This window comes from Myotis brandtii, unplaced genomic scaffold, assembly GCF_000412655.1.
Source record: "Myotis brandtii unplaced genomic scaffold, ASM41265v1 scaffold115, whole genome shotgun sequence".
Taxonomy (NCBI): Eukaryota; Metazoa; Chordata; class Mammalia; order Chiroptera; family Vespertilionidae; genus Myotis; species Myotis brandtii.
In genome coordinates this window covers 10,557,081-10,582,352 of record NW_005353967.1, presented here as the reverse complement: position 1 = coordinate 10,582,352, position 25,272 = coordinate 10,557,081, and the positions used below count along the sequence as shown (strand labels likewise).

Here is a 25,272-nt window from a genome sequence, read left to right as displayed (position 1 = left end):
ACCCATAATGTAAAATGTATTTGAATGGTGCTCATAGTCTAAAGAATAGTTCAAAAACAAAATAAACAAAATACACTTCCATTCTGAATCTCTTTTGAATTAATCTCGTGCCCTGTAGCGAAATTTTCTTTCCTCTATGCCAGTAAATTTCAACGATTTTTGTTGTTGTTCTATTTTCTCAAGATGAATTTAACAATGGCTCCATTATATAAACAGACAAAACAGCTAAATTCTGTAGGCCAAAGACTGCACAGTGTGCCAAGACACACTTCTATGTGGAGAACAGGCTGCGGATGAGTCATGCTGTACAGGTGACTACTTGTGCTCTCCAAGCTGCTCAAGGTAGTGCTTAGGACCCTCTGGGAGGGCTCTGGAAGGGCACTAGGCTAGTCATACTGCGCATATGACTTCCTACCCCGGAAAGGTGAACTAGATTGCTTAAGCCTGAGGGTGGCAGCTTCTGTATAACAGTTACGGTCATATTAGAGATTGTTTGATATTCTTTAGCTCTCTGAGAATAAAATACAAATTATAACATAGAGCATAATGTTTACTTTAAGACATTTAACTTTCAAAAACATTTCCAAGATTGTATAATATATCAATGTAAGGATATACATAGCCTAATTTCACTACTCTAAATAGTACATATTATTTCCATGTTACAAAGAGAAAAATTGAGGCTCAGAGAGACTATTATCCAAGATCACCAAGTACCAGTAGAAAGTGAAGTGCCAACATAAGTTTGTATGACCTCAAATCCATGCTATTTCTACTCCAACACACTCTCACTCAAAAATGACACAAAGTTTACCATCAAGGAGCCTGGAACTCCACACAATAAGGCAGAAAGAAAAGGGGATAATGTTTTAGTAGTACACAATGACAACAAAGTCAGGGTTCTTTAACAATAAAGCAAAAAATGTTTTTAAAAAGAAAATGTAAGATCACAAGGCAAAGGTTAGACCAGAAAAAGAAAAGATTATGAAAAAGTGGAAAAGACATTTAGAAAAGACTGTATTTTAGGTTATGAAAATAAACATGACTTTGATATCAGAAGTGGAATGGGACACTTCAGGCAGGGAGAAGAACACAAACAAAGACACAAACACAAAAGGAAAAACACAAGGCATTTATGTAAAACTAGAGGCCCGATGCACGAAAATCATGCCAGAGGCTTGGCCCCCGCCGCTGCGACCGCCTCTGCCTCAGCCCTCGCAGCCCTAACTTCATCTGGAAGGTCATCCGGAAGGATGTCCAGTTTAATTAGCATATTATGCTTTTATTATATAGGATAGCAAACAGTTCAGATCTGCTGATGTAGTGTTTCCTATATTTCCCTGATAAGAATTACAGGGAATTCAACAAAAGTACAGCATCCCAGGCCCCTCCTTCCTTGTTGATTCTGATTCAGTAGGTCTGAGATGGGGCCTAGGAATCTACTTTTTTTAAAAGTACTATCAGTGATTTTTACCAGCAGGGAAATTTAAGAAGTATGAGGCTAAAATACAGAGTTGGCAAAGAGGAGTCATGAACGCAGAGGCTTGAAGTAACAGGCCAAAGAATTTGGACTTATATCTACAGTCAGCAGAGAGCAATGAGGCTTCAGAAAGACTATTCTGAGAGTATTGAGTGGAAGGGGAAGAAGAGAAGGGAGATGGGAGACCAGTCTGTAGACTACACAGCAGCTGAGGCTAGAGATAATGAAGGCCTAAACAAAGGTAGCAGCAATATAAATTAAAAGAAAAAAATAGATTTGAGATACAGTATGGATGAAAAACTGGTAGGACAATAAAACTAACTGGTTGTGCAGAGTAAAATTAAGAAAAAAGTCAAAACTGAATCTAAAATATTTTAGAGGATACTGATGCCAGGGAATAGGAAGAAAAGTCACAGGACACGGAGAAGTTTGAGAAGAAAATATAATGAATTAAGCCTTGGCTAGGACTTGGGTAATTAGCAGGATATTCAAACAGGGAGATATCCAATAGGCAGAAAAAGAAGAGTAAGCCAGCTGAGATATATAGATTTAAAAGTCAAAAACAAAAATGTGATAATTTTATCACATAGCCCATCCTATTTAAGAGTCAGATGAGAGAAATATGATGACACAATACTAGGGTTATACTACTCATTTGCTAATGGACTGTAGGTTGCAATTTTCTTGGCAAAGAGGAAAGCATTTACCTAGTCTTTCTAATGTTTAAAGTATTTTTCAGGTTTAAGGACAAACATAAAGAACCAGCTAACATTATCTGTGGCGGTATCCCTCCACATAACAACCTTGTAGCAAGCTCAAAGTGCTTTTGGAATATCAAATTTACTATATTCAGTATAAGTTAAACATATCTTTTTTTTTAATGTTGTGCAGCAGAAGGAAGATAAGCTTTAAACATTTAACACATGCTGCTGTTACAAATAGAAAAGCTTTAAACTAATTTCCTAGTGAAGACAATCTCACAGTAATTGTGAACAAAACACTTTCAATCAGATATTTAACTCAACTAAATTAAATATTTAATTCAAGATTGACAGGAAAAACTCCTTTGTCCTACTCTTGATCTCCAAGGCTGCTCAACCTAGAATCCAGGACCCTATGGGAGATAGGGAACGGCATGGGCAAATTGCACTAGGCTGCCTTCCACCCCAGGATGCTGTGCTATCAGTGAAATTTCTGGCCAGCCTTTTAAATGGCTTATGTTTGAACTAGGCAGCTTCTGCAGCATTCAAAATCATAATAGAGACTTAAATAGCTACAGAAACCTAACTTCAAATTTCTGATTCCACATCTTCTAATTACACAGTCTTGTAAAAGCTACATATCCTCTCTGAGTATTGGTTTCTTCATTCACAAAATTTATATGAGATATGGTTGTTACAAAGATTATATAAACTAAGTATTTGGCACAAATATTTATTAAATCAATACAATGCAGTAAAATAAGTGCTTCTGAAGGCCAGAGGCAGATTACCACTGAAAGAAATTAAGCTCAGCCTGGGTAGAAGTTGGGTAGGGGAGGGAGGCAGAGGTAGTCAGGAGTTGATAGTGGAGCTAAATCTTAAAGAAAAAACAACAATTAGCCACATAAAGGAGAGAGCATGCTTCAAGCAAAAGGGAAAATGGGTAGGAAGACTGTGGGGAAGGCATGAGTATGCAAGGAAACTTAACATCTTTAGAAAACATCAATGAAAGGGAATCCTGGCAATTCCCAGATCTAACATTTGTGGTTTTGTCCATTTACAAATATACCCATAGGATCATGACATAGTAAATCTTTCATGTTAATGAGACACACATTTGAATCATGAATAGTGCAATACTAGTGCACTGACATCTAATGAAGATGACTTTATTGGGGTGACAGACATATCAGTGACATTGAAAAGGAATGGGGAAAGGAAGTTGTCATGTAAAGAGGAATTTAATTTTGACACCTGAAGTAGAGATGCTTCCTCAAGGCACTCAGAATGAGGAAGAGCCCAGAAGAAATATTTAGCCTTGTCTCTTTGTTCAGAATATTAGTTTACAGGTGATAATTGAATCATAGTAGCAAACAGATCACTCAAGAACACTGAAGTCAGTGAGAAAAAAAAATTATGACCAAAATATTTCTAATACGTGCCCACTGTAATTCAGTTTTAATGCAAGGGGTATAAGTAGCACGCTTACTGTATGCTCAATGTTAGCCTACCAAAACTATGCTCAATGGTTAGGGGAGCAAAGTACATGGATAAAGAAGTAAAGACAAGGGTAACAATAATGTGCTTTTAAGTCAATGCTATTGTTAGTGTTGGTAAGATATAGGTGACTAAGTTAAGCAAGTAAGGCAGTGTTAGGTTATAGAGTTTTAATTACTACAGTAAAGACTTTGAACCTAATCCTTAGATCTCAGTGTTCGCTAACTTTCCAAAAAGGAAAACGTATCAGAATCTTGGGGAGTGAAAATACTTCAGATGATTTTCTTGAAGTATACTTATCAGAATCACTGCTCTGAACAATGGCAGGGCACTGTAAGGGTTTCAGCGATGAGTACTGTGGGGAAAGTGAGACTGAGGAACATCACACTTGAAGGCAAAAGGGAAGTATTGTGAGGTAAAAGGCCAAGAGGCAATATATAATCCAAAGACATGGATTTTATTGTGAGATAAATGTAGGTTCAAATCCCAGCTCTCGATAACTTACTGCTTCTGTGACTTTGAGCAAATTATAACCTATCTATACCTTAATATAAGCATGGATAAAATGGGGATAATAATAATACCTATCTTAAAGGGCTGTGATGAGAATTGATAAAATGAATAAATATATATAAATATTTAAATGAATATAAGAGCTTTGGTCTATCACTGTTTATAATACTAACAATAATCATTATCATCTAGAAAACCCATTAAACAAATAGCAATTAAAATCTGAATCATAAAGTTCTTTAACTTTAGTTCTAACTGACTGGAAAAAAAAATTCCAGGTTTAAAAAAAACTATCAATTTTTTTCTTTTTTTCCATCACCATTTATCCCCCCATACCTTCTTCCACCTCCCCCACCTGCCCCATGCTATCACCACTGTTGTCCGTGTCCATGAGTTCTTTTTAAGAGGACAAATCTTCTCAGAAGATGCAAATATTACTGACCATAAATCATTTTACAAATTAGTTCCATGAACGTTTACTGAATGTGCTCCGTGTACAGCCGGAAATACAAAAATGAGTAAGATATAAACCTTAATTTTTTTACAATTCAGAAAAAAGGGCAAATTACGGTTTTACCTGACTAACTCGATTTACTTCCTCCTCTTCTTCCTCAGCTTCCTCCCCAAATGAAAGCAAACTAAAATTTCTAATTAATAAAAAGGAAAAAAGAATGAAAGAAAATTAGAAAGAAAAAGTTAAACAAAACTTATAAATATCCTATTAGCAAAAAAAAAAAAATAGAGTAGAACTTACAAGAAGAGACACTTTTGTTTAACAGTAGACACTATTACTTAATATTCAGTAGAAATATACTAAAGATCTATATTTTCAGCATAATGTTATAGTTTTGGCTTCAGATCACATATGATTCATATACTAGACTAAACTAATGACCAAAAATCCATTCTGAGCACTACCATTAAATATACTAAGTCAAACATGACAGAAATAATTAAGCTTTTTATATTTATCAAAACTGGTTATCAAAATTGAGAATTCTGAAAAACTAATAAATATATAGACCTGAGAGCACTACAAATGGAAAGCAATTAATCTAGTGTCTGCCAAAATATGGCTTAATATATTAAAATTAATAAGTTAAACAAAACTGTCAAAATAGCCTATGGGGAGAAAAAATTAAGTTTCTTCTTTGAGCATTCAAACCAAAGATTTCCCAAGAAAAATAAATAATTTGTTATTAAAACTCTTCCTCAAGCCCTAGCTGGTTTGGCTCAGTGGAGAGTGTCGGCCTGCAGACTAAAGGGTCCCAGGTTCAATTCCAAGCAAGGGCACATGCCTGGGTTGTGGGCTTAATCCCCAGTAGGGGGAGTGCAGGAGGCAGCTGATCAATGATTCATTCTCATCATTGATGTTTCTATCTCTCTCTCTTCCTCTCCCTTCCTCTCTGAAATCAATAAAAAATAAATAAATAAGTAAAAAACTCTTCCTCAAATATTATAAAAATAAAAGATTTGGTAATAAAAGAGAAACTTCTACTTCAAAACCTAGATGCAATCAATGACTACCACATAATTCCCAATATATTTACTATGAATTAAAAACAAAAATACCCAACTTTGGAGCTTGTTGTCAAGATAAACTATAGAAAAAAAATATTGTATCGGAACATAGTGAGAGTGACCTTTCACCCAAAGATAAATTAGTCAAAATAAATAAATAAGTAAAAGGAAATTAAATACATAGCTCTATATAAAGTTATTTTGCCATAAGACATCAACTGCTTATTAAACTGTCTGCTCATATCTGAGAGTTTATGAAAACAACTTAACTTACTTATATTGTAGGGTATCAAGGAAAGAAATGAGTATGTATTAAATGCCTTACTACTGGGTATTTTCAAATTTCCCTTCTCATTTAATCTTCATAACAACCAGGTGTTGTATTTATTATAATCTCCATTTTCTAAGATGGGGAAACTAAAGGCCAAAAAGATTAATAAAGTTTGCTTTTTATTTACTGGGTTAGGCAGGATTATATTTAGAACTGTCTGAACCTAACACTTTAAGTACAATAAAATCCCTAATATGGATGCCATAATTCAATAAAAGAATCAACTGAAATCTAACACTCGATATCTATTTTAATAAAACAGACTAATAATGTAAAGAATACTGTTCACAAAATGCTGGAACTTATTAAAAAAAAGAAGTTTCTATTTTTTTGAAAACTATTCTAAGGAAATAATCTAGAATACAGAAAGAGCTTTATACTTAAAAATATTTATAAACACAAAAAAAGGAGTGAAAAGTTATATAAACATTGTCATATACTTCATATTTTACTTTCCAAGTTCCTTATACTGAGCATATATTAATTGAAAAACAAGTAAAAAACAGAACAATTCTCAATAACTCATTTATATAAGTAATTGCTGTAGTAATCCCTACTTATTTATATTAATACAGATTTTATATGGACATCTGAGGCAATACTTCTTTAGCTTAAGTTTAAGTTATACACTGTATTTGAATACAAGAAATGCCCATGCAGAATAGAATACACACACTCCTAATTCAGATATCTCCCTGGTCCAAACTGGCCTCCCCCTCACTAGTAAACAATGTTTACAAAAGGAAATGAAGTGAACTAAATGAATCAGTGCTGTTTTACAAACTGAAGAAAAATCTTACTACTATGATTACTTTGTGCCTTTGGGTTTCAATGTCTTTACTTTCTCCTCTGGTTTCTCTTTTTTCAGCTTTTTTATTTCCCTTGGAATGATGTCATCAAAAGGATTAAACAAAACCTATGAAAAGAAACATTTTGAAAATTAAAAACAATATTTAATTGTATTGACATTAGTGTCCATAATTTTTCTTCACAAAAACATTGTAAGTATAGTGAAACATATACTACATAAAGTGCTTCCACTTACATGGCCTCAATGTATTCTCCCAATAATCCTATGTGCTATTAAGTAAAGGATATCTTATTTTTATTTTACAAAGGGAAAAAATATTCAAGAAAACTTAATATATAGTATGAGAAACAAAATCAGATCTCTCCTGATTTTGACTCCAAATCAAATGTTCTTAAAGATCACCCTCAATGGCTCCTTCAATGAAGGATCACTCTTAAGTTACCAATGAAGTCACTTGATTGAATTAAATAAACCTAATTCCTCTAACTTTCCATTCTGAGTTAAGCTTTTCATTCATTAGATTATCAGCTAAAATTTCATCTTAGAATTCAAAACTTTCAATTTAAAAAAAGTCTTAATCAGAAATTGTTCTAGCCCTGATCATGTTATTCAATGGTTAGTGCTGATCCACACACCACTGAAGGGTCTCGTATTCGATTCCCAGTCAAGGGCACATACATGGGTTGCAGGTTCGACCCCTGGCCCTGTCGGAGCACATGCAGGAGGCAACCAATCAATGTGTCTCTCTCACATTGATGTTTCTCTCTCTTCTCTCTCTCTCCTCTCTTTCCCATCCCCTCTCCCTTCCACTCTTTCTGAAAATCAATGGGAAAAATATCCTCGAGCGAGGGTTAAAGAAAAAAAAAACTGTACCTAAATTACACAGATAAAATCTGAGTTGTGACTTAATTTAGTATAAAGACTTCATCTGATAGTTTAAAAATAGTAACAATCAGCCCTGGCTGGTGTAGCTCAGTTGGTTGCCAAAAGGTTGCCAGTTCGATTCCCAGTCAGAGAGCACATGCCAGGGTTGTGGGTTCAGTCCCCAGTAGGGGGCATGCTGGAGGAAGCCAATCAATGTTAGGCTCTCACATCTATTGTTTCTCTCCCCCTCTCCCTGCCTCTCTCTTTAAAAAACAATCAATAAACTATACTTTTTAAAAAAATACTGACAATTCTTCTTATATGACCATTTAAGTCAGTGGTTCTCAACCTTCCTAATGACGCAACCTTTTAACACAGTTTCTCATGTTGTGGTGACCCCCAATTTCATTGTTACAAATTGAACATAATTAAAGCATAGTGATTAATCACAAAAACAATATGTAATTATATATGTGTTTTCCGATGGTCTTAGGTGACCCCTGTGAAAGGGTCCTTCGACCCCCAAAGGGGTCGTGACCCACAGGTTGAGAACCGCTGATTTAAGTGCTATATCTTATACTAATCATACTCCTACCTCACAACTTTTTATTCTGTGTGGATTAAGTGGTCTTTCTTCATTATCAGTGTCTACTTCTGCCAGTCGCAGCATGTTATATATTGTATCCCCTGTAATCTATTAAATAAAAACAAAAATTTAAATGCAAATTATTACATTCATTTTTTGAAATAAGGGAACACTTTTGAAAATACATTTTACATAATTAAAAGGGAATTTCATATAATTATATCAGAGCATATACATTAAATAATGCAAACAAAGCAACTTCATCTTAAGAGGAAAAAGCCTAGATGAAGTCCAACCCCTCAATAAAATTTTTGTGAAATTTCCAATATATACTGGTACTTTTATTAAAAACGAAAATATTATGCCAAATAACCTTTTACTGAATGACAACTTTTCATTCAAACATCAGAAACAAATGTAGACTTTATAATAGAGTAAAACAAGCAAATAATAATGTGGTAATTGCTTTGCAGATAATATCTCATTTAATCCTCACAAATATCCTAAAAGTAGTTATTAACATTATCTTCATTCTCCAGATAAGAAAACTGAGGTTCAAAGAAGTTACAGAGCCCACAGTGATGGCCTTTCAGAATTCTAACCATTGTTAGTTATATAATGTGTAGATTATATAACATCAACTGTAAACAATGGTGCAGAATGGCAACCTAAATCTCATTTTATTAAACACTTATTTTTTTAAATAGTAGAAAGTAAAATCTATGAACATCAGCAACCTGTGTCAGAGTGGCTCAACTGTACCAATGCATACTTCTTAACCCACGTTGTTAAGTATTAAGCAACAATATTGTATTGCATGTTTTTAGCGGGACTCCTTTCATTCAACATTTATCAAGTTTTAAAATAATACCAATTTTATATTTGTGCTAAGTTTGTTTTTTCCCTTTCATCCTCCCAACATCCAGTTTTGCCTAGGATATGGAGAAACCATTCTTACCGAACCAGTAGAGGGAGCTGATACACTAGTGATGTCTAACATGCCCAAGACAAAACATACAGGGATGTAGTATTTATGAGAAGGGAGAAGAGTAAGAAAAGAAAACCTTCAGAAACCTTTTTAAGGAAAACTGTTAAAAATTCTATGGAAATGACATTCCCTGATATGATGTTGATTGTGTGCAGGATTAAATAATTATTACTGAAAGTAATATTTCAGGTAAACAATTTTAATGTTACTATAACTTCCACTTTAAACTTAAGGGAATTCATCATTAACAAAATAAACATTAAACTGCTAAGTTTTATTACCTCGGTGTCTTTCAAAAAACATAAAAAATGGTATCAGCTGAATGGCATAGTAGCTAATATGCTTAGTATGATTTTAGAAAAATAAAGTTTGAAGTCACAACCAATGTCTTATTTGAAACACACACAAAAATTCATAGTTCATTATAACAGGAATATAGTCTGTCATTTTTAAAAATAAATAAATATCCTAGGGAATAATTTAAGAAGGCAGCTCATAGATAAGTTGATCATATGTATCCCAGAAGCCTAATATAATGGACACAAACCTTTCCAAAGATGGTGTGCTTATTGTTAAGTTCATCTGCTCGACCCAGTGTAAAAAAAAACTGGCTGCCATTATCATGAGGACCAGCATTTGCCATGGCAACCAGTCCTCGCCGATTAAAACGCAATCGTGAGTGGAATTCATCCTGAAGCAAAAAAAAGAAAAGATTTAGTGAATGACCTCAGTGATAAGGCCCTTCATATTCATTTAACCAACAAGGTTCCATAAAGCTTCTAATAAAAAAAATGCTGAAGTTGTATTTAACTGTTTTTCAAGTTTAACCATATCTAATATTTACTATTCCTTCAATGCTATTAAACTTGACCTCAGTAGCCTGTATCTTCTGAATATACTCAGCTACAAATTTAGCCTATTTCGTGGAAATCTGCCTACTTACACAGACAAAGGGTACTTGAAGGGGAATGGATTTCTAAGAGTCATTCCCGTTTTCCCATCCCTCAAAGTCATCTAAGCTTTTAGAACCTTCTATTTTTCCTCCAAGAAAATTACCTTTGAATCACTGAAGAGTCTTCAACTATTGCCGCCCCCCCTCCGTCCAACCCATTCTAAGCCAGGAAACAATTGCTTCCTCCTTGTTTTTTTAATTCAAGAAATCTACTATGATTATGTTATGTGCTTTACTGTGTTTTTTAGAGTCCTAAATTGAATTTTTAAAGGGCAGTAGCAAGCTTTTTTAAGGTGGTTTCCTTGCCATGGTCAGGCTACATAACATAAACATTTGTCTCTTAGTTAATAGAATTTCTGTCCAGGTCGCATTCTAGACTCATTCATAATATAGTTGTTATATAATCAATACTTTTCAGAAAAGAGGCTATTTTCCCTTAACGAATAATTTTCAAGAGATTTAAACTCAAAGGATCATAACTCTGCATACTGTATTAAAAATGACCTAATTGAAAAATTTACCAAGACAACTCATTACCTGAACATGATTAGCAAAAATCTCAATTTAGAAATAAACTGCCAAAAAGAGCTATTCTGTTTCACCAAATAATAGAACAAAGGAATGATTCCTAGTAGGTGGAAGCTGTAAAACCGTAAGATACCTCAATTTGGTAAAATATAAATATGTGAGAAACTTTTATAATCATTCCACATTTTCTAAAGATACTATCATCTAGAAATTAAAGCAAACAAAAACAGTTCAAATATTTTTTGCAAGAATCACAGTGACCCAGTTAAATATTAAAGGAAACTCCAGGTACTCTATCCCATTAGTATAAACACAAAGTCTTCAAAAAACACCCATCTTTTAAGAGCTGTTAAGGTTTACTCATTCAAAGAACATGATATTGGTACTATCAGATTAACAAATAACTTAACTTTCAGCTTTTACCTGAACCCACTGTTATTCTTAATGTCTTAAGCATAACATCAACTCTTTTTTCTTTTTAAATCTATGTTGGTAATTAACAAACCACTGACCTATTCTTTATTAATATTCACTCCTTTTGATAACAATTTTATGTTGCTTCTTTCTTCTTTTCCGCTGAATTCCTGTTATGGCATGCGTTTTGTGCTACAGAGTTCTATCTGTTGTATAAAATTTAGAATTAAATCTATTATGAACTGAATTGTGCTCCCCCAAATTCCTGTTTTGAAGTTCTAACCCCAAGGTGACTATATCTGACATAGGGCCTGTCAAGAAGATCCTAAGGCAGCCGTGGGCAAACTGCGGCCCGTTTGAAATGAATAAAACTAAAAAAAAAAAGACCGTACCCTTTTATGTAATGATGTTTACTTTGAATTTATATTAGTTCACACAAACACTCCATCCATGCTTTTGTTCCGGCCCTCCGGTCCAGTTTAAGAACCCATTGTGGCCCTCGAGTCAAAAAGTTTGCCCACCCCTGTTCTAAGGGTTAAAGGAGGTCATAAGAACGAAGCCCAAATCCAGTAGGGCTAGTGCCCTTGTAAGAAGAAGAGACACCAGAGCTAGCGTGCGCATGTTCTCTCTCTCTCTCTTTTTCTCTCAATCCAGGGAGAGAACCTTCACCAGGAACCCACATCTTGATCTTAGACTTCCTAGCTTCAAGAATTGTAAAAATAAATTGCTGTTGTTTAAGACACCCTGTCAATGATACTTTGTTACAGAGGTCCAAGCAGATTGATACAAAGTTCATATAGTATTAAATAAAATGTTTTAAAATGGAATGGCATATGCAATGTTCTAAAAATGTTTTACATCTACAGAGTTGCAGAATCAAACATAGGCAAATATCAGGAAATATGTTATATCAGGTTTTTCTATTTTTCACTCACCGTTATCTCCACCTGAATTCAATCTAGCATAATAGTTTGTGATAAGACAACTTAGAAAGAATTCTTGATAGGGTAAGTGCTGTTATTATACCTGTGTAATTCTAATTATGTAATAGACACCGGATTTTGTGCAGTAATGTGAAATGCATTTTCTTCATGTGGGGCATAATTATTTTCAATTAAGAAATCCAAGCTGATTTGCAAATAAGTAATAATAATAAATTAGGTCTCACCTTGAATGGGGCTCCATAGATAGACTCTCCACCAGTTCCTGTGCCAGTAGGATCTCCTCCTTGGACTATAAAACCAGGTACAACTCTATGAAAAATGGTCTTGTCATAATATGCTGAAAGAAAGAAAAAATAATTTTTCAAAGTCTAAAACAAAGTGTATCTGTAGTTACCAGAATTACTACAACTAGAGTCATAAGGTTCCCCTCCCTTGAATGTTAAATAGGTTCCTAAACCAAAACCTTTTCTTCCCTACTTATTATAAAATATCTTCTCAAAACAGCACAATTTCCACAGAAATCATGGTGGTGGTGGTTTTTTTAAAATTATTTTAAGAATTCTCTCAAACTCTGGATTACAGTTTTCAAAATAAAAATTTGAGAGTTTTGGTATAGATCAATGGTTCTCAGCTGGGGGAGGGGGTATTCAGGAAAAAAGCCCCACCCAATTTTGTTCCCTAGGGGATATTTGTCAATATCTAGAAGTATATGGTTGTCACATGTGGGAGATGCTACTGGCATCTAGTGGGTAGAAGCCAGGAATACTCATAAACATCCTACAAAGCACAGGATGTCACCAAATAATTACTGGCCCAAAATGTCAACAGTGCTGAGATTCAGAAATCATAGTGGAGATCAATGCCTTCTTTCCTATTCTCCTCCTAGAAAATTAATTTACACAAACAATATACAAACCCAAAATATATCAAAAGTACTCATTGATTATAGGTCTACTATCAATGCACCACCCCCAGAGAAGCTTTCAATAATCAGCACAATATATAACTGAATCCAATTAAACTCTCAATAAGCTTGCTAAATGATTAAAAGAAAATATGAATATATATATATGTATGTAAATATATTATTTGGAAGCCATCAACATAAAAGATGATCATATATGATCTCCTAATAGTTACTATCTAGAACCTAGAATCATTCTGGAAACTTACTTCACAGAGGAGAAAGAATATGGCAGAATCATGACAGCTAAATGAGGTAAAGCATAAGCAAAGAATTTGGTGGGGGGTGAAAGGGAAAGAATTAGGGCTTGACTGAATCATAGAATTTATATTAATAAGTAGCAACAAGGGCCAATATGCATAAGAAAAAATTCTCAACATCTTTAATCATTAGGGAAATGCATAGCAAAACTACAATGAAATACTACTTTATACCCATTAGAATGGCTATCAATAAAAAAAGGGAAAACAAGTGTTAGTGAGGAGATAGAGAAACTGGAACCCTCTTACATTGCGAGTTGGGTTGTAAAATGGTATAGTTACTATGTAAGAATTGAACTGACATAATTACACAGATGTAATTACTGACATATGTAATAGGTACTTTGTGATACTTTAAGGGTCAAAACATGACTATGGTCTATCATCCTATCTAATAAAGAGGGAATATGCTAATTGATCCACGCACCATCGCAAAGATGGCGGCACCCACAGCCAATAAGGAGGGAATATGCTAATTGACTGCCACGCCCTCAAAGATGGTGGCACCCACAGCCACAAGATGGCCGGCAGGGGAGGGCAGTTGTGGGTGATCAGGCCAGCAGGGGAGGGCAGTTAGCGAGACCAGGCCTGCAGGGGAGGGCAGTTAGGGGTGACCAGGCCGGCAGGGGAGGGTAGTTAGGGGTGACTGGGCCAGCAGGGGAGGGCAGGTGGAGGCGATTGGGCCAGGAAGGGAGCAGTTAGGTGTTGATCAGGCTGGCAGGCAGAAGCAGTTAGGGGCAATCAGGCAGGCGAGCGGTTGGGAGCCAGCAGTCCCAGATTGTGAGAGAAATGTCCCCACAGGGATCGGGCCTAAACCGGCAGTCGGACATCCCTCGAGGGGTCCCAGATTGGAGAGGGTGCAGGCTGGGCTGAGGGACAACCCTTCCCCCATCAAGTGCAAAAATTTCGTGCATCGGGCCTCTAGTAATTCATAAAGTACTATGATATAGTGGCTGGCTTGCTGTCTTACATTTATAAGTTACAGATGGATATAAAATCCATATTTCAAAATATGTATTCTGTAATCTAACAACTTTATCCAGTACATAGGATGGACTGGAAGAAGTTGAAAGGAAGACCACTAATTTTTTTCAATCACTTCTCCCAGTGAAGAGCTGTTGGGCTATATTCACAAGAGCTCCCCAGTGTAGACAAGTTCTCCCTAGTTATAAATGTTAACTGTAAAAACCAAAAGGGGTAAAAGTATCTCTCCTGTATCCCTAAGTAACCATTTACTTGGATTAACACTGTATGCAGAAGTCAGGAATTCTTGAGTTTTGCTTCCTATTCGCTGTGCAACCTTAAATTCAATTTTTTAAATATTTTGATTTAAATATAATTGACATAATATTATATTAGTTTCAGGTATACAACATAATAATTGGAAACTTATTCAACATTGTGAAATGATCATTAATGACAATATCTAGTTAACATCTGTCACCATAGTTACAATTTTTTTTCTTGTGATGAGAACTTTTAAGATCTATTCTTTAGCAACTTCCAAAAATTCAATATAATATTAAGTATAGTATTAACTATAGTCACAATATAGTATTACCTATAGTACATGTAATATTCTCATTATAAAACTAATAATATAGGTGAACTCACAGAGTTGCTCTAAAGATTAAATAAGATAATGTAGAGGCAACCTATAAGCTTTCAAGTTAAACATAAATATGATGTCAAACTTTAATATTTTTACAAAAATATTCTACAAATTCCTTTTCAAATCTGAATATAAAACATAACCTAGTCTATATCAGAAAATGAAAATAATCCCTCAGGGCGGGGGAAGGGAGGGGAGAAAGAGAGAGAGGGAGAGAAAACAAACTACTGTTGTCCTAAGAGTCAAAACATTCTTGAAATGAACAGACCCAAGAATTCTCTGGGAAGCAGATTAAGACTCAGAGATCTATTAGATGTAAGGGAAGGGGGACATGAAAGAGGTCTTTGTTACTTGTGCTTTCAAATTTTAAAATTACCTATCCTTTTCTTTTCTGCTATTTCTAACGAAGCCTTTCAGAGATAATGGCTTTTTACTTTATGCTTTTCTTTTTTACTTTCCTAACTATATTCTTGTTGAATGACTAAAACTACACACACATTGAGTAGGAATTTTCTACAGTTTATCTACACCATAATTTTGTATTCATGGCTAGAATTTCAAATTTCCACAAAATTTTCATATCCACCATTTTTACTTCCTTGCAATTTATTAATAACTAGAGGCCTGGTGCTTGGGGTCCCTTGGCCTGGCCTACAGGATCAGGCCAAAACTGGCTCTCCAACATCCCCTGAGGGGTCCCGGATTGCGAGAGGGCGCAGGCCAGGCCGAGGAACCCCACCAGTGCACAATCAGGGCTGGGGTGGGACACGGGAGGTTGGCCAGATGGGGAGGGACCGTGGGAGGGCTCCAGGGCATGTCCGGCTTATCTCGCTCAGTCCCGATTAGCCGGACCCCAGCAGCAAGCTAACCTACCAGTCGAAGCATCTGCCCCCTGGTGGTCAGTGCATGTCATAGCGAGCAGTTAAGTGGCCTTAGCATACATTAGCATATTACGCTTTGATTGGTTGAACGGTGGACCAGACAACCGGACACTTAGAATATTAGGCTTTTATTATATAGGATTACTGTTGAACTATGCATTTCTAGTTTTCTATTTCCTTGCAATTAATTATTAATCATTTTGGAATTATGCATTTACCTTGTTTTTATAGATTACCATGGGCTTTAATAGATTTTGCTGCTTGCAATAAAGTTGACTGTCTTCTTAAATTGCATGTAGCATTCCCATAAGTATTTTAAAGAAAGAGGCTTTATTATTTCATTATGCCTGTTCATAATACCCTCCATAATTTTCTCCACTATTGAAAAAAGAAATTTACATATATCTCAAATATAAAATGAAGTTCTAAATTGGCAGTTCTGCCTCTGATATTAGTCATTATAGTTTTTATATCTAGCTGTGCAATAAATGATGTATTTTGACTAATTATATTTCCTTAGTACATATAGACATTTAGATTTGCATTTTTAAAGCACTTATATGTGTGTCTTCTAGAATCTTGTGTTTAATTTTGTAGAAATTACTACAAAGAACTCTTTAAAAACTCCTTTTGTGATCTGTCTGCCCCATTTACTTTAGCCTGTTTTTTTAACAAATATTTTAGTTTTGTCTTTTAATATCTTAATATATACTTATGTTTGTCACTTCTAAAGAGTTATTAAATTACTATTAAAGGAGGTAAGGGGATAAAAGGTAAATGATAAAGCATGGATCTTGGAGAAAAAAGGCTGAGGTAAATAGAAGTAAAGAGATTAATAATTGCATAAAGTTTTTTTTAAAAAATGGTTTTCTTATCTGCTTCTCTTTCTGCTCTCCCCTCTGCACTGCAGACCTAAAAGTGTATTCCTTCCTTATACTTCTGAGGAACTAATAAAATTCTCAAAGCTAGCAAGCTTCCCTTTCCATCTATCTTTTTCAACTACTTTTAAAAGTTAGATTAGTTAAAATTTTCACTCATTTTTAAATGTTCAACTATCCTGCAAAGACCTATAATCCAAGATTAAGTCTGTGTAATTACAGATCTTTTGATTTCATAAAAACTAAAACAATTCCCCCCAGACACAGAAAGACAAATATTGTATGCTCTTACTTATATGTAGTATCTAAAACAGTTGAACTGACAGAACCAGAAAGTAGAATGGTGGTTGCCAGGGAATTGAGGGCGTGGGGGGTGAAGAAACTCGAAGGATGTTGGTCAAAAGGTACAAATTTTCAGTTGTATGATGAATAAGCTTGGGGGATCCAATGTACAGAATGGTGAACACAGTTAATAATAGTGTACTGAATACTTAAAATTTGCTAAGAGAGTAGATTCAAGTGTTCTCATCACAAAAATATAAGAAAAAAGATAACTATGAGAGGTGATGGATATGTTACTAAAATTGACTGTAGTAATCATTTCACAATGTATATGTATATTAAATCATCACATTGCACGCCCTTAAAGAGTCATGTCATACAACCTAAATATATACAATTTCATCAACTGTACCTCAATAAAGTTGAAAAATAAAAAGCTCAAAACTTCCCTTCAATTGTGAAAACTTTTATTTGAGAGCTATAGCTGAGGCTGTGCTGCCCCTTCCCCATTTTCATTCATTTACTTTTAATTATGGAAACTATGTTTTAAAATATATATACAAGAATATTACAAGATCTAGAAATATGACTTGTTAAAAAATCATAAGTAAATAAATCATGGAAAGAGAAATAAAATGGGTTCTCGCCCAGCTGGCATGGCTCAGTGGTTGAGCGTCGACCTAAGAACCAGGAGGTTAGGGTTCGATTGCCTGGGTTGTGGGCTTGTTCCCCAGTAGGCAGTGTGCAGGAGGCAACCAATCGATGATTCTCTCATTGATGTTTCTATCTATCTCTCTTCCCTTCCTCTCTGAAATCAATAAAAATATATTAAAAAAAAAAATTTTAAATGGGGTTCTCTGAATCATATTTTTTAAAACCCTGACTTTATTTATTTACAAGTATCTTCATTTAAATTAGTCTGCTCGGGCTTCTTGTTATCCTTGGCAATGATAATTCTCTCCCTCACCTGTCCAATTAAGATAACTGCTCTAGTTATTGTTCTATTCTTTCTTTCTTCTTATATTTTTAGAAACAGAGGAATAATTTCTTATTGTTGCAATTAAGTTTCATCATTATCTAACTTAGGAAACTTCTTTCTTCTTCATTGTCATATTATATCCAGATGTTTCCTGCTTCTTCCATTTGCGTGGTCATAGACTGTAATCTACCATTCATTCTTTCTAATGTTTTTCTACTTTCCCTCTTCTACTGTAAAATTTGAGCTTTCAATTCTTCAAACTTCTTTCCAGAAACAAGTCTGACTCTTCTACTGTGTTGACTATGTTGACAGTTATTTGATGCTTCTAGACTGAACTACCTGTCTGACTCAATTTCCTTCCTGCCTGCCATAGCAATTATTAATAATGGCCTTTGCAGGCGTCTTTTTTTTTCTATCTTTCTTTTTTTCTCTTTTGGTCTGCGTATATTTACTCCTTAGATCTTCCCTGGTAATTATCTATTGTTCTAATTATCTATTGAAAGAGCTCTGTGCCCTCCTATTGGATATTTTTGATTCTCTTTCACACCTTGCTCTGGACTCAAAATGCTATTTTCTGAACCCTGATTAACCTTGTCTGTCTCTAAAAATCTGATATAACTTAGGACAATGACTTACCATGACTGGAGATATTCAAATCCATATGCAATGTATTCTAAATGCCAACAAGTTACCAAAATGCATGAAATGTTTAGTTCTGTAAGGAAATATTCTTAAGGGGAAAATACTCAAGTGAATGTATAATTCTGTGAAGTTTGTTAAAAAGAAAAATACTGCCTGGCTCTCAGGTGGTTGGAGTTCCATCCCATGCACTAAAAAGGTTGCAAGTTTGATCACCAGTTGGGGCGAGTACAGGAGGCAACTGATTGATGTTTCTCATATCAATGTTTCTCTCTCTCTCAAATCAATAAACATATCCTTGGGTGAGGATTAAACAGAAAAGAAAAATAGTCACTTTATGACTCAAATCTAAAACAATACTAGAGGCATTGATAACATCACTGAATGCTAAATGGAAAGCTTCATAGAGAAAGTGGAATTTTGAACAGACATTAAAAAGTAGGTAGACTTAAGCAGAAAAAAAGGAAGAGAAAGTATTTCAAAAAGGAAACTGAAGATATGAAGAAACTGAGGATTTGAAGCAGGTATGCATCTATGGTCATACCACCCTGAATGTGCCCGATCTCATCTTGTCTGAAGGAGGTCTGAGGATATGTGTGAAAGTGGGAATGAGAATGAACTGCTCAGGAGGTAAAGATGATCAACTAATACCATGGGGTTATTGAGTGCAATAAAAATAAAGTTGGAAAGCTAGGAAGCCATGCTGCGTGAAGATTCAACTACCAGATGAATAAAGAAGGTAAAGATATTAAAGATGAGTGGGAGGAAGACCAGGTAAAAGGCAATTACAATCATGTAGGTGAAAGTCAAGGCAGACTGGGGAAGAACCTGGTAAATTTGGTTTTACACTGGTTTTAGTTATAACTGACACTGGAAGATTTGAAGAGGAAAGTCCACTAGGCAATTTGATATGTAAATTAGAGCTAAGACGAGAAGAAATGGCTGGATTTCTAAATTTAATAGTCATTTGAATGAAGTAACAACTCAGGACTAAGGCAATAGAGAACTAGAGGCAATCGTAGGGAATACCCATATTTAGAGGATGAAAGAAAGAAGTGGAAAATAGCCAAGGACACCAAAAAGGATCAAAGTATCATTTGGTGAGTAAATTTCTCTGTTAAAGATATATAGATTTATTTATTAATTTTTTATCTCCTCTCTCTATTTCCTGAAACATAGCCCAACACCATATCACTCCTATTAACTCCTATCATCCATTACCACTATTTAATACCAGTCTTCAATGTTGTAGAAAAATACACTGCACTTTATTCGTAAATTAACAAAATTTATCCTGTAGAATACAGCTCAACAATTATGATTACCTTCCAAACAAAGCTGAATGAAATTTCTGCAAGCTTTAGGTGCTTCTTTTGACCACAACTCTATATCGATATCTCCAGCTGTAGTTTTCAATAAAACCTGTAGAAAGAATATAACCTCATTATATCAAATTATCGTTTTGCTTGATAATCAGTTGAATGACCTATCAACTTTGAAGCATTCTCTAATGAGTTTTCAATTTTAAAATAAAAATTAGAAACTTTGCTTGGCTCATAAAAATTTCAACTATTCATACAAGTCACTGTACATTTGTACCTTTCAAATACCATTTTCAGAAATAGTTTAGGATTTAAGAAAAATAGCATACACCTTGTTCAATCAAAGAAAAAAGCTCATTCATTTAAAAATCAATAATTTAAACTTATTTTCATCACGATAATTTGCCACAGCATTTCTTCTAATAAAATTGGTGTAGCAAATTAAGAAATTAAAGAACAATGAACACATGAAATTGTGAAACTATAAGACAATTTTACAATTACTCTTTAACATGTAAACACTCTATTTTCTCATTCAAACTCATGAATGAGAAAGTTTATAAAGGAATAGTCTTAATCGAATTCTGTGTTGTATATTATTAAAATGCTATGCCTGAAAATCGCCATTTACAGTAAATGGAATCTTTTGATAACCTCCTTTCTACCAGCTCATAAAGGCAGTTATTCCTTGGTGCAACCAGCCATCTTTTAAAACCAAAACCCCTACTGACCCCACAGGAGGAAACAGCTTTTAACCATCTTATTAATAAACTAGAGGACTGGTGCACAAAATTCGTGCACTGGTGGGGGAGATGTCCCTCAGCCTGGCCTGCCCCCTCTCATAGTCCGGGAGCCCTCAGGGGATGTCTTACTGACTGCTTAGGCCTGCTCCCCCCCCTTCCTCTGCAGGAGACGACCAGGCGATCAGGGGAAGGTGCTGTCCCCTTCAGCCCGCCACTGCTGCCACAGCTGGCCGCTGCGGCTGCCTGCTCTCGGCCCTCATAGCTGCCAAGGCTTTGTCCAGAAGGACGTCTGGAAGGATTCAGCTGTCCGGTCTAATTAGCATATTATGCTTTTATGAATTCGTGCATGGTGAGGTCCAGCCAGCCCGCTGGGGGTAGGAGTCACAGGAAGGCTCCAGGGCATGTCCGGCCTGTCTCACTCAGTCCTGATAGGCTGGATCCCAGCAGCAGGCTAACCTACCGGTCAGAGCGTCTGCCCCCTGGTGGTCAGTGCACGTCATAGCGAGCAGCTGAATGGCCTTAGCATATCATTAGCATATTACATTTTGATTGGTTGAACGGGTGACCGAACACTTAGCATATTAGGCTTTTTTTATATAGGATTATTGTAGAGGATAACCAAAAAGAACGTTAGACTCTAAATTTGACTATTGTGGCACAGTCGGAGTCCAACTTCTCTAGGATCACTTTTTCTCCCCCAATGGTCAATGATTTGTGACCATCACCATCATTTAGAATGTTTTTACAAATAAAGTATATGCAGTGTGACTATGTATTTAAAAACATGAAACTGATTCTCACAGGATGTCAGTATCAATGAGATAAGTCACACTTTTTATTTTCTAAAACTCCTTTACCTGATTTCCACAAATTTTTTAAAACTGGAAAGAATTTAAAAGTCATTCAGCTAAGCCCCATCACCCAATCCATTATACAGATGCCTCAAAGAAATTGTAAATTGCCCTGAGTCTGAGAGTTTGTTAATAGCAAAGCAGGAATAGCATTTCTCTCACTGTATTTTTGCTCAGTTGCCTTTCAATTTGTTTCAAAGGCCCAGATATTACCATAATTTATATAATATTGATGAATTTATTACATGCTTTTGGGCCTTTACTAGCTTCATAGTTCTTTCATAGATATTCTTTAATGACCATGGGGGTGGAGAGGTGGAAATATCTATATAATGGTAGTTTTTATTTTTAAAAAAGTTAATATCCTATATAATAAAAGCCTAATATGCAAATTGTCTCAACCAGGAGTTCAACCGGGAGTTTGACTCCTCGCTATGACGTGCACTGACCACCAGGGGTGGCGCGGAATATGGCAGGCATCGGTGATGCGGTGCTGGTAGCGGGCAGCAGTGGGGGCACTGCCGGACCCGATGGGCCCTGACGAGAGCGGGACCACAGCGGGATGGTGGAGCAGGTGAGCGGGTGGCGCCAAGCCAAAGTGGGTGCGAGCAGTGGCCCGATCGCCCTGCAGACTGCGACCAGCAGCAGCAGCGGGGGGCAGAGCTGCCTCCCGACTCCCAGGTGCTGAGGGAGCCAGGCGGCGGGGGGGGGGGGGGGCCCGGCCCCTGATCGATCACCCCGTAGGCAGGATGGTGGAGGTGAGGGGGCGGCGCTGACACTTCCATTACAAAGAAAGGGCAAATAGCAATATTAAAGTATTTCTTCTAATTATTTTCCTTTCAATGTGCATGAATCCATGCACCAGGCCACTCGTATTATTATATTATTGATTTCAGAGAGGAAAGGAGAGGGAGAGAGATAGAAACATCAATGATGAGAGAGAATTATCAATCAGTTGCCTCCCATACACACCCCAATTGGGAAGAGAACCCACAACCTTTTGGTGCACAGGTCAATGCTCAAAAACTGAGCCACACTGGCCAAGGTGAGTAAATGAACTTATATGTTCCTTTTTATATATTAAATACTGCATGTAAACAAGTAAAGGACAAAATAAATACAAAGAGAAGTACAGTAAGTAGGTCTTTGGGTTACGTCGGAGATCCGTTCCTACGGCGCCACGTAACACGATTTTCACCGTAAATCAGAACCCACCTACATAAGCACCTACATCACTCACATGGAGCACATACACAGCAGTAATGAAGTAAAACAGTAAAAAAAAAATTAAAAGAAAGATAACAATTCCTGACCTTTACTTGTGGTAAATAAATAATAAAAAACATAAAGCACATATGTACATATGTCAAAATGACAGAACTTTTTGTATATAAATAAATGGGAGATGGCGTAACCACGAAACGATGTACTTTGAGTCCGACGTAACCTGAGGACTGCCTGTATGTAGATTTTCTCCCTGTATCTCATGGATGATTTTCCACACCCCTGGAGTGTGTACTCACTGGTTTAGAAACCACTGCTCTAAAACACAATCAAATGCACATTATCCCCATCCCTTTACAGGCTCGAGTCAGGCTGCTCAAATTCAAATACTGACCCATCTGCTTATGAAGGGTAAGGTAGCTTCCTTACCTTGGGCATGATGTCTAACATTCCTGTGACTCAATTTCCTTATCTAAAACCAAGAATAAGAATAATCTCATAGCTTTGTTGTGATGATGAAATGAGTATTACACTAGGTACATAAACTGCTTAGAACAGCACTTGACAAAATAGTAAATGTTCAAAAAATGGTAGCTGTTATTGTTGTCATTGTTTTCATACAATTTTTTTGGACACATACCACTTACATCTTGTGGTATGCAAAAGAATGCATAAAAGTAAGGTTGGGTCACCTTGCTTACCAGGGTTTCTTAATCTTCACTGATAAGCTACTGAATTAAAACAAAAAAAAAGACACATGGCTCCCTCCTCCTTTGGCCATGCATACATTCCTATTGGCCATTACATTTTGTCAGGCATCAGTAGCTTCTTTTTTTTAAATCTTCACATGAGAATACTTTTCCGTTGTTTTTTTAGAGAGAATGAAAAGGGAGGGGAAGGAAACATCGATGTGAGAGGGACACCTCGATGGTTTCCTCTCCCATGTGCCCCAACCAGGGGTGGGGAACAAACCCAAAACCCAGGTATGTGCCCTTGACTGGGAATCCAACTTGCAACCATTCAGTGTGGAGGCCACTGGCCAGGGCAGTGGCTCCTTTTCTTAAAGCTTCCAAATAAAACAATACTTTGATAGTAAAATGTTTCTAAGAATAAATGTTAATATATAATTTAGATTAAATTATTATATGTGGAAATTTAATCTTCAGTGAATAAGGAAATTTCTATCAAGTAGTTCATTTCTGTGCCTCATCTTCAGAAGCCAGAATTATAGCACAACAGCAAAACACAGCATATTTATGTACAACTGAGGGGGTCAACCAGTGTCATCATGCATCAATTACTTCTCAGGGTGATATTATACTCTTTGAAGAGAGGAATTTTGTTCCACTTTTTCTGAATACTATCTCTATATCCTTTCAGTACTTAATGTAACATTAGAGTATAAACACTAAACATTCATTGAGCAAACTTATTACATCTGCTTTGAATTCTTCCCAAACCGAAAAATATTTTTAAGATTTTTTATTGATTTTTAGAGGAAGAGGAAGGGAGAGAAAAAGAGAAACACTGATGTGAGAGTGAAACATCAATTGGCTGCCTCCTGCACGCCTCCTATTGGGGATGGATCCCACAACCCAGGCATGTGCCCTAACCAGGAATCAAACTAGCAACTTTTTGGTGCATCGGACAAAGTCCAATCAATTGAGCCACACCAGCCACGGCTCCAAACCAAAATTTTTGCCATGCTCTCTATGAACTTGGGTACAGAACTTTGTAACTTCAATGTCTTCAATCAGCCTTAGGCTGGAAAAAAAGTCCAAAATTGTTTTTGAAGTAAGACTTGAGTCATGTCTGATATTCTCCCTCAACCCAATTCTGTTCAGGACAATATTTATCACAGTTTGCAGACACTTATTTGCTTGATTATTTGGTCAATATACATTTCATTCAACTGACTCCATTATATTAGGGACAATGGTGGTTTTTCTTTTCATTGGTATCTGAAACCGAACATAGAGCCAGGCACCTGCTAGATGCTCAATAAATATTTGTAGAATGAAAGATCTCCTGTTCAGGCAGTACCTTTGTTAAAGGTTTTCATCTTTATGACCATGTAAAATCTTTCTCCAGAGTAAAGCAACTAAATCTGCCCTTGACAAGCAGCAGTATAACCACAAACTCACTGATGCTTGATATTTCTCAGAAGAGAGAAATAGTATTTATTAATTCATTCATTCAGTACATATTTGAACATTTCCTACCATGTGTCAAGTACCATTCTTAGATGTTTATCTCTGCTTTTGTAGTGCTTGCATCCCGGGGAAGGGGAGGTGAGACGGGAGGAGAAAGATAAGGGGAGGAGACAATCTACACTAATAAAAGAGAAACATGGTAATTAGCGTACAACCGCTACCCTTCCCATTGGCTAATCAGCATATCCTTATGCAAATTAACTGTCAGCCAAGATGGCGGCCGGCAGCCATGCACTGAAGCGAGCAGGGAGGCTTGCTTGCTCCAGTGACAGCGGACTCCAACGTTCCCCGCCT

The 25,272-nt window shown here is 36.1% G+C and overlaps 1 protein-coding gene across 2 annotated transcripts in view; it reads right to left on the bottom strand.

Moving 5' to 3' along the window:
• CWC27 (CWC27 spliceosome-associated protein homolog) overlaps nt 1-25,272 on the bottom strand; it is a 187,968-nt gene that overhangs the window by 159,219 nt on the left and 3,477 nt on the right. For both annotated transcript variants that reach the window (XM_005857933.2, XM_014548989.1), the window contains exons 2-7: nt 19,951-20,047; nt 12,355-12,467; nt 9,840-9,983; nt 8,314-8,412; nt 6,856-6,959; nt 4,769-4,838 (exon numbers count right to left, since the gene is read on the bottom strand). In XM_005857933.2, coding sequence (XP_005857995.1) covers nt 4,769-4,838; nt 6,856-6,959; nt 8,314-8,412; nt 9,840-9,983; nt 12,355-12,467; nt 19,951-20,047 — 627 coding nt within the window. The remainder of the gene's footprint in view (nt 1-4,768; nt 4,839-6,855; nt 6,960-8,313; nt 8,413-9,839; nt 9,984-12,354; nt 12,468-19,950; nt 20,048-25,272) is intronic.